The sequence below is a fragment of the Saccostrea cucullata genome, unplaced genomic scaffold (assembly GCF_032062105.1).
Source record: "Saccostrea cucullata isolate Sc308-1 unplaced genomic scaffold, CSIRO_AGI_Scuc_v1 ctg1523, whole genome shotgun sequence".
NCBI classification, from domain to species: domain Eukaryota; kingdom Metazoa; phylum Mollusca; class Bivalvia; order Ostreida; family Ostreidae; genus Saccostrea; species Saccostrea cuccullata.
Genome location: NW_026925049.1, coordinates 174,954 through 185,491, shown reverse-complemented (window position 1 = coordinate 185,491; position 10,538 = coordinate 174,954). Strand labels below are relative to the sequence as shown.

Genomic DNA, 10,538 nt, shown 5'->3' with positions numbered 1-10,538 from the left:
AAGCACCTTTCAACTTGGGGTTTGCAAAGCTGTCCTAAATCTGCCCAAGATCACTCGATCTGACATGTGTGAACAGCTTTTGGATATACTCCCCATCCATGCCGAAATCGACGCCAGAAAACTATTGTTTTTAGGAAGGTTATGCAACATGAGCACTCTGTGCCTCTCAAAACAAATCTTAATCTCAAGACTTTTCTCCTTCCTGACACAGCTGGTTGCAGATCCAAGGGGCTTTATTCCATATATCATCGATATTCTCAGGAAATACAACATACACACTTACCTGCTTACCTGGATGACCACAGGTATCTTCCCGCATAAATATTCTTGGAAAACTATTGTTCGTTCCGCGATCAACGACTTCCACATTCAACAGCGACAAGTACGAATGCTCATGGATCCCGACTTTGAACGTTTCAACTCCGTCTTTCAACATAACAAACCTTGCAACATCTGGTCATTCGCGGATAATGGAAGTGATATTCGAAACTTCAAGTTCACTTGCAAATTAATTGTATCGACAAAATACCTATGTCTTTCAACGTGTCATCTGTGCAATTCCACATATGAAGACATTTTCTGTCACGTAACGTTGTCCTGCGGTGCTCTCTCTGACTGCCACAATGAATGGTGGAACACAATTGTCAATTAATTTCATATTGGCCTTAAAGCAGAACTGTGTGGCCTTTGTGAGACGGATCTTTTTCTGGTTGTCCTGGGACGCGAACCACTAACCGTTTTACCTTTATCTCAGGAAAGAAACTTCAGGATTTTAAACTCGAAACTGATAGTTCGTGCATGTGCACAATACCAACGGCTATGTGCAGTGCTCTCGCGCATATGACTTGTATAGAGCAACTGTGACATTTGTATCTCTTTTTTCACTTTATGCTTATCATTTATTTGAAAATATTATTTGAATTGTACATAGATTAATGTGTTGATTAACTTAATTCTTAATTCTGTACCTCTTTAAAGAGGAAATAAATGATGAATGAATGAATACGTACACAACGTACACTAACAGATTTTGATGATCAATTATTTTTACAAAATTTACATTTAACGCAAGCATATAACAAATTAAAAATTATGATTCATTGTAAAAGGACAATTATTTTGATACCCATTGTGATACAAAAAGAATTTAAACTGAATATGATATTCAAAAAGAAAGTTTTTGTAAACATAACCAGGTAACTTGTAAACGAGGATTGTCACTGGGCCTAAATTTTAAACACAAGAACCGTTAATATCTGCAGATTATTTAAAATAAATTTTTTATTTTCCCGATGATAGATTTTTATGTGTTTTATCTATAATTGATTTTATTTCAATCATGATTTAATGCTTACATGTACAAATCTTCGAGTAACAGAGCGAAGAATTCATTACAATTTAAAAGCCGAACTCAACGGTTTAAAAAAAAAATAAAATGTGATATAAGCCTTTTTAAAAAGATCCATAAATAAAACTGCTTATAGTTTAATTACTTATAAATTAATGCAAGACTTTGGAAACGTTCAACAAAATAAATACTTTGACTTGCAAGTTCCAAACAAACTGTGCAAAATAAATGTTTAATATTATCCTAGCGACATCAGGAGCGGTGTTAGCTTAATGGTTAAGACAATGGACACCTAATCGAAAGGTCATGAGTACGCGCCCCATTTGTGTTTTTTTTTTTTTTTTTTTTTTTTATTTCGTTCTTTTTCTTATTTTTCCAAATCGAGATATGTGTGAACTCGACAATTATAATCTGTGATGACAAATCACTATAATAATAATTTTTCACCCATAAAAACAGTAATATCGACTGTGTAATGGTGGCTTAATGGTAGCTTAATGGAGTTTGGACTTTAAGCACCTGTAAGGCTACCTTAATGGTAGCTTAATGGTGACTTAATGGTGGTCTAAAAGCTACCATTAAGGACCTGTAAGCCACCATTTAGCTACCATTAAGCTACATTTAAGCATCCATTAAGGACTTTGAGATGGCTTAATGGTAACTTAATGGTGGTGTAAATGTTACTTAAAGGATTTCTGACACAATATTTATGTATATTTTTAAGTGCTAAATATAAGTCTAATAATCCCAGTAGATGTGTGACCACTCTCACCACACACACTGATAAGACGGCAGTAAAAGCTGCCTGCTGCTTTCAGCAGTCAGAGATAATGAGCTACAGGGTGTGACGTCACAAGTTCTCTCCACATGTTCTCCTCTGTTATCATGCGTTACAATTATTCAGTGTTTATATGCCTTCCTTACACACAAAAAACAATATAAATATATAGAAAGTTATGGAGACCTTGGAAGGGGATATTCCAAGTGTAGATTTTTCCCAGTCAATTGATGTAAAACCTTATCAATTTGAACCTTTGGCTGATACAAATGACAGCAGGCAAAGCACTGGTTCAGAAGAGGAGAACTCAGATATTGAAGAATTTCCCAATAGATTGGTAAACACTGATTGGTAAGTTTTTAAAATATTTATTTATTTGTTTTAAAAAATATTAAATCTTAGAATTAATTTCACAATTCATTTATTTTTTTTCATCAAATTGACCATTTTTCAGATATTTTAATTGTTTATCATTTTTTTTTAGATTGATCTCTGTCCTTTATATTTATCGGCATTTTTCATTGCATAAATACAAAATTACTTTGTTTAAAGTGATAAGTGTAATTTAATTAATTCTGCAAAATTATTGATAGAAGATCAATACACTGAGAAAAGTACATTATTTTTTGTGTAAAATAGGTGCGAGTGTGGATTTTGCATCTCTATGCCAACAGTAGATGAGTGCATTTGCTGTAAAGAAATAGGAGCAGTCCAAGCTGAAACAGAGACAGGGGACCACCAATGTATAACAGAGAGTCCTATATTTACTGCCAATTGCCTGAATAGACATGTTTTGTACGTTTCCATGTATGAATACCTGCAGAATGTTGGACCTTTAGATGATAACCAACCTCCTCATGAGTAAGTTTATTTCTTTTAACTTCATGAAACACAAAAGAATTATGACAATGAAATATCAGTTTATTTCCATTTAATTACTCTTTCTGTAATCAACAAGTATTTCTTGTACATTGTGATTTTTTTTAACTTCAGAATCTACAGGTATCTTGCATACAGAAGATTTGTGAGATGGATCTGGCATTTCCTTGGGAAAAAACACAGAAAAATTTTGCCTGCATGTGTAGTGACAAAGATACGAGAAGCATTTCCCTCAGAACATTATTGCGGGTTCAAATATGCAATGTGAAATTTCTATTCATTGTAAAAAATAATACATCTTGATAAATTACATGTATAATGTCAATATTAAAATGCAAGATAATTATATGTATGATGAATGTACATTTTACGGAACAAATTATCATAATTTTTGTAAAATATACAAATGGATTATTTCAACTGTCTTTACTTTTTAATAATAGTCCAATGCACTTGAAATGTCACGTTCGAATAAACCTTGAAGCGTGTCTGCGTATCAAGGCAGCCTTTTCAAAATGCTCAAAGTTTTGAGTAAGCGGCAGTGGTACATCTTGATTTAGCACGGCAATATCATCAGCAGCCCATCTGTATGAAGGACATTCCACACTTCTCCGTTCATGGACAGCCTGCTTAATCAAGGTCACATAATCTGAAAAAAAAATTAAATTGTAATTGAAAAGAAACTTCATAAAATAATACAATGTGTATTTACAAGTACTGTGTTCATTGACAAGTCAAATACTTTTTTACTCACTAAATGTTGGAGGAATTTTCTTAGGTTTTACAACTGCCTCCAATCCTTTCTTTGCCTTTGGATAAGAAACTGCATATTGCAGCTCACCAGCCTTTGTCATTGCCTGTTGTCTACTGCTGTTTTCATTGAAATGCAAGGCAGCAACACTCAATCTTAAATTAAAAATTTATAAACTTATGATACATAAAAGCATCAAATGCAAATTAGATCCTGTAGGATTCAGTACGTATTTCACAAGTAATAAGTGTTAGCATACATACCTTGCAAGCATAGCTGGATAGTAAAAATGGGTGCTCTTTGGTAAATAGTGGTTCACAACTGAGTGAAACACCTCGAGGCTGTATGTTTGGTGAGTTGGCGAAAGTTTGGCAATGTCCTTTAAAAGGAAGGGGCTGAGGATTATATCCTTCATTAACTTGTGTGGAACAGAACCTGCAATCGGACAAGAAGTTACAATTTATCAATGTTCTATTAGTTCAAAATATTTATCGGTATATAAAAAATTAGAAAATTATTTACAATAGAACAAATTATTAATGTTACCTTCTTTGATCCACTGTCTGCCATCTTCAATGGGGGCATGCTCACATCTAGGATATTGTTGGGAGTGATTCTCGTGTTGGTTGGCTATGTGGTTCACAATTGATTTCCACTTAGCTTGCTTGAGTTCCCCATCATCATCACAAGATGAAGCTGTCCAGTGACAGTGGTTGGCAATTGACTTAATCCATGGTCGGATTTGATGTCTGTTGACCTTTTTTGATGCTGCTTCAAGTTTTTTGGAAACACCTACATTATATAAAATGAAGGAAAATGAGTTATGAGATAAACTTTCGAACAATGTAAAGCAGTTTCCAATAAAAAAAAATTAAATTTCAGTAAATTACCTTTTGCAATGTGCCATACATCAAAATAATGGTTTTTGTCTGCATGGAAAATTCTCATATGCTTCTTAACCATAGAATGCCTGTCTGTCACAAGGGTTGTTATGTTGACATGATCTTTCAGAAATCCCATGGCTCTTTTTAATCCAGCAAGCTCCATATGGGAAGACCCCTTTACTTCATTACTCTGGAAAAAATATAAAACATAAATGTTAAGGGTTGTGACAATATACTTTTTATCAATTTAAAATAAATAAGTCAAAAGTCTGCAAGTTAACTAGATATGTATATTAAATTTTACCTGCACAAGCTGAAAATCAAGAATTTTGTTTCTCTCAAGGTCCATGATGGTATAGGTACCATATTTGGCAGAATATCCTGGGGAGTCACACCGTGCATCTCCTCCTACAACAACATCCTGGCTAGGTCCGTGTCTAATTGCCTGAAGTAGTTCTGACTGCTCAAAATCCCAGGTTCTTGTTGCAGAAGGTACAACATAGTATGATTGAAGTCTGTTGTAGGTTCTAGGTGTGAACATCTGCAGGTTCATATTATTAAACAGTTGTAATACCTTTGTAGCATTGCAGCCACTTGTTAGAATGGCAGTGGCAGTAAAAAGGTTTGACCATGGTAAAGTGTTGTGACAAGGCTGGCTGCTCCAGGTAAATTCATGGTTGTTTAAGCACTTTGATGAAGTGTAGATAAAGGTACCCCTAACAAATTTGATGATTGGGGTACATTCTGCACTGCAATACCTACAAACAGACAATAATTCTGCAAGTGCAGTTTCACTGACCAAAAACTGTTTCTCCTCCACCGGAGAGACATCTTGTCGCAACTTGACTGTGGTTGCCTGTACTTCCCCTTCACCATCCTCATCGTCATCAGCCTCAAGGTCAGATCCTTCTGTTGGAATATAAAAATCATCTGATTCTTCCTCATCTTCACTGTCCGATTCATCACTATAATCATCAACCTCACTGTAGTTTGCAGATTCTTGAGAAAGAGATAGATATCTAGTTATTTTGGAGTCTGTCTGTGTTGCAAATGAACGTAGCTTGTTCTTTGTCGCTAAAATACGCTCGTCAGTTTGATGAAATCTTGTACGTTGCGGAGGGCGAAGTTCAGCCTGTACTTTTTTGTTTTTTGTTTCAACACTTTTGGAGGCAACAGCACTTGCAGTATCCTTTGGTTTTTCTGTGTCTTTACTCTTTTTCAGTGCTTCCTTAATAATCTATAATTAATATAAAAGTACTGTTGCTTAGCAGAGATATGCAAAATTTGGTCTTTAAAAAAAAAGAAGTTTTTTTTATCCAATTTTATATCAGTAATAAAATTCAAGATTAAAAAAAGTACATATATTTATTTTTTAAAATCAGCTTAAAAATTTAATATGTCATCTATTTTATAAATGATTTTCATGTATCCAGTGTAAATAAAATTGGAGGAAATTCCAATGACAGTAAAGCAAACAAAATATTGGATAAAGAAAATGATATATCAGCTCAATTTTTAATAAATTTTCTATTGAAAAATGTCAAAATTGTAAATTACTAGATTTTCACTCAGTGACAGTATAATACATAGGCCTATGAATATAAACAAAAAAGTAAGTACCTCTGCTTTCTGTCGCTTTGCATACGCTCCACGGACCTTTGCTGTTGTCTGTTCGCTACACAGCTCTTCTTCGGTCAAAAGTGGCACATCTGGGACTGCATTTATTCTCAAACGTTTCCTAAATGTTTCCTGAAGTCCCATTTCACCGAGAAGCTTGGGGTCTTGTTGGAAACACTTGGGCGAAAAGTGATCAGAGCATAATCTGTGTCCTGAAGTGGGAGTAAAGTCCTTTCGCCGACAATAATGAGCCCACTGCTTTCTGAGATTAACATCTTTAGGAAAAGTGAAAAAACTTATCCCTTTGCCCTTTTGTGCCTTATTATTACATCCAAATGCAGCGCAATAGACCATTTTACATCATGTACATGTGCTTTCGCTAATAGTAAACAAAGAACTGTGGGGAACTCAAGAGTATCTATGACGTAGAGCCTCGTTATCAGATAAGAAATATGCATATTCTGACCTCCCGGCTTATCAGCATCACACCGCGGGATATACACAAGACTCGATAGAAACACGTGTTTATTTATGTTATTATGATATCGATTGGCATTTTTGACAGGGAAACAAAAGATTAAGAAAATCATGTCAGAAATCCTTTAAAGGTGCTAAATGGTAACTTAAAGACAATCATTAAACCACCATTAAGGACCTATAAGCCACCATTAAACCAGGCTTAAGGGGTGTGTTTCATCTTGTGTAAACGACTGCTTAATACGAGCTTCAATAAATTGTCTGTAGCTTAGATCCGCCACCCGGAAACGCCATCATACCCATGGTTTTGCTAATTCATGGCTATTTCAAGAAAATTGAATTTAGACTTTAAAGTTTATGCACGATAATTAATTACTACACATGTGAGATCTATATATATACTGTGAGGAAAAAGAAATGCAGCGTAAAATATTTAGGTGAATAAAATTTCTTTTTCTCTTTATTTTTTTCACTACTAGTATTCCTATATAACTTTTAAAAACATCCTTAAAACATCTTTATCAGATGTTAGGGAATGTCTTAAAATCCTTCTTCCTACTACTCAATACATTCTAATGAAGAAGGATATGGAGATAACGAACAGTATTCAATTTCAAAGTCCGTTAAACGATACAAAATAGGAACAGTGCAAACACGGACCTCTGAAACAGAGGTGGGCTCAGGTACCATGGAGGAGTGAGCATCCCCTGCTGACCGGTCACAACTGCCGTATGCTTCTTGTCATGATCAGTAAATAACGGAAAAATTCGTAGTCTATTAAGTGTAAAAAAAAAATGGACTTACAATGAAAAACGTCAGTCAGCATTTGACTCAATGATAAATTGTAATTGCTGACAAGGTCATTGTATCGGCACTTTCAATGTCTTAGTAATGAGTAGCGAAAAAGGCTTGGTTGAATTTTCACTAGAATCCGCAGTATAGCTTTTTTTATAAGGATTTTTTTGAAGTTTCGGATATATATATATATATATATATATATATATATATATATATATATATATATATATATATATATATATATATATATATGTCATGATAGTCTTTGCAGGGAAGGAAGTAACTTATGACGTCATAGTAAGACTACGTTACGTAAAAGTTAGGGAAAATTAAATAGGATAATAATGGACAATAAATCATGCTTATCTCAGTCTCAAAAAACAATTATGATTGCTGGTATACAAAAAAGATAATTTCTTTATGTTAATGTTTGTTCAGTTTTGGTGAAAAAAGGTTTATAAAATAGTTTTCTTTAGCTAGTCTCATTGCAGTAGATTCGGTCCTAAGTTTATAAAAGGGGAACACACAGTAGTTTCCTTTGGAACAAATGTCAAAATGTTCACTGCATGGCGTGTTTCTAAGGCTTGGGTTATTAATTTGTTGACGATGTACGCGCATGCAGGTGGTTAATTGGATCCCGGTTTGGCCGATGTATTCCTCTCCACAGATGTTACACGTAATACAATATATTAGATTTTTGCTCATGCAGTTCCTATTTTCATTGACATAAAATGATTTTCCACATTTAAAAATGATCCGGATGTTTGTCTATCTAGTAACTAACTGCTTCCAGTCCCAAAGTATGTGGGATATTTGTGTACAAACTTATAACATCAAAACTGACGAGAATAATGTTTGGGTGTACATTTTGGGGAATATAATTAAGAAAATCCATATCATCTCTTACGAAGCTGGGTGATAATTTGCATAGTGGTTTCAATAAAATGTCCAATAAATTACTCAGTCTTTGGGTGCTTGATGCAGGTCCAGCGATGATCGGACGTATTTTAAGGTCAGCAGGTTGGGATATTTTTATATATGCGTCATCACAATTTTTCACAGCTTCCTGGATCTCCTTAGATTTGTGGACTTTTGGTAATCCGTAGAAATTACTGGATTTCAATTCAAAGTTAGTTAAGAAATCAATTTTATTTTTTGTTAAATTGTCGGCATATTTTTTAGTTAATTTCTCAACCTTGAGCATTGTGTGACGATTTTCGTTGGATGGTTGTTAATTTTCTATAAAACCGACATTTCTGAAGTTCGTTCAGTACCATTTCCTTATTATGGACAAACCCCATCATAAGGAAATGGTACTGAACGAACATCAGAACTGTCGGTTTTATAGAAAATTAACAACCATCGAAGATCGTCACACAATGATTAACACGAAAGAGATAGTAAGAGGTAGTAAATATTCATTGTCATATTTAATCATTACAACGTTAAAACGATATCTTAATTGAAAAACATCTTGGACAAACAAACCAAATCTGACATAAGGGATAACAAGCTAATGCAGAGAATCTTAGGGAAAAAGTAAACCATGCGCAGGGGGTGGGTCGGGGGGGGGGATCCCCTTGATTGAATTTGTAGAATTAATAAATGTATACTGAAGCAAATAAAATATGCCAATATGGATATAAAGGTTTGATTGATTACTGTAAACCAATTATTATACGCGTCATTTTTTATTCGCGACTGACCGCTGGAGAACTAATCCGCTACGATTTATTTCCGAGAACAAGTGGTCATATTTTTTTTATTTCCACAAGTATTTAATTTTTTGCATCAAAATATTTTATATCCGCTCATAAACTAGGTAAAATGCTACCGTAAGTACTGCTGATGTATTATTTAAGACATTCTGTGGATTGCGTCTTTTAAAATCTTATATCCGCACCTAAAGTAGTAAAATGTTACCATGAATATACTTTTTACGCATTATTCACGAATGAAAATCGGTAAAAAAATCGAGGAGATTTTAGTTGGTTTAAAACTCTCAAGTGTCTCTTCTGCGCATGCGTGAGCTGAAGGAGAGTCATGATTTTTCGAGCTCTGAATATAAGATATTTTTGTTAGAAAAAACAAACTTTGGGAGATTTATCTTCATGATTTCAACTGCGTGTTATGAGGCCTAAAATCTGCAGGTGGATCCAGTGGTTCTAATGGAAATAAGTCTAAGAAAGGGAAGAAAAGAAAAGAAGGGCCAGATTTGAGCAGTGAAGCGCAGCAAAGAAAAGTAAGTGTTATGAGTACGTCTCACGACAATGTAGAAACACAAAGAATCTCGCAACCGTTATTCTCAACTCCACTAAATAATCAACAGAGTATACAGAACATACAAAATAATACATACCAAATTCCACAAATGTCACAAGTGCCTGTAATGAATTACAGTTTCTCACCTGTAGGACCTGTTCATCCTGTACAACAGGTACAACAATATCAGGGTGGATTACAGCCAATTGATTATGGTAATAAAATAGACAATTTGGCCAAAACATTGGACAAAGTTTGCCAAAAATTGGATAAACTTGATCAAATTGAATCCAGAATCAGCAAATTTGAAGCAACAATGAATACTGTCACAACTGACGTGCTTGAATTGAAAACAAAAATGTCAGATATTGAAAAAAGCATTAAGTTCACTAGTGATAAATTAGATGAGAATGAAGAAACATCTAAAGAGATAGTGGCAGAAATGAAGAGATCCAAAAAAATACATGAGAATTTAGAAAAAGAGAGTGAGGCACTTAGAGAACAAATGACTATTATGACAAATAAAATGTTAGATCTAAAAGACCAGCAAAACGAATTACAAGCAAGGTCCATGCGTGATAACCTTATATTTGTGGGAATTAATGAACCAAAAGATGAAACATCACAACAGTGTGAACAAGCATTACAAGCGTTCATATCTGAAAAACTCGGAATAACGGATGAAATTCCATTTCATCGAGTACATCGTATGAAGCAAGAGGCAAAATCTCGGGCAATTGTGGC

General features: G+C 34.3%; 2 protein-coding genes across 2 annotated transcripts; one reads left to right on the top strand and one right to left on the bottom strand.

Annotated features, from left to right (window-relative positions):
• The first annotated feature begins 2,210 nt into the window (after positions 1 to 2,210).
• On the top strand, positions 2,211 to 3,273 carry LOC134267910 (P2X purinoceptor 7-like). Its single transcript, XM_062750116.1, has 3 exons — positions 2,211 to 2,477; positions 2,766 to 2,987; positions 3,120 to 3,273. The coding sequence occupies exons 1-3, from the start codon at positions 2,305 to 2,307 to the stop codon at positions 3,271 to 3,273; spliced, it is 549 nt and encodes a 182-aa protein (XP_062606100.1). The 5' UTR covers positions 2,211 to 2,304.
• LOC134267915 (uncharacterized) lies at positions 3,027 to 6,752 on the bottom strand. Its single transcript, XM_062750121.1, has 7 exons — positions 6,261 to 6,752; positions 4,945 to 5,877; positions 4,647 to 4,830; positions 4,303 to 4,548; positions 4,020 to 4,191; positions 3,760 to 3,911; positions 3,027 to 3,654 (listed from the first exon to the last, which is right to left on the bottom strand). The coding sequence occupies exons 1-7, from the start codon at positions 6,609 to 6,611 to the stop codon at positions 3,467 to 3,469; spliced, it is 2,226 nt and encodes a 741-aa protein (XP_062606105.1). The 5' UTR covers positions 6,612 to 6,752; the 3' UTR covers positions 3,027 to 3,466.
• Positions 6,753 to 10,538: the final 3,786 nt, after the last annotated feature.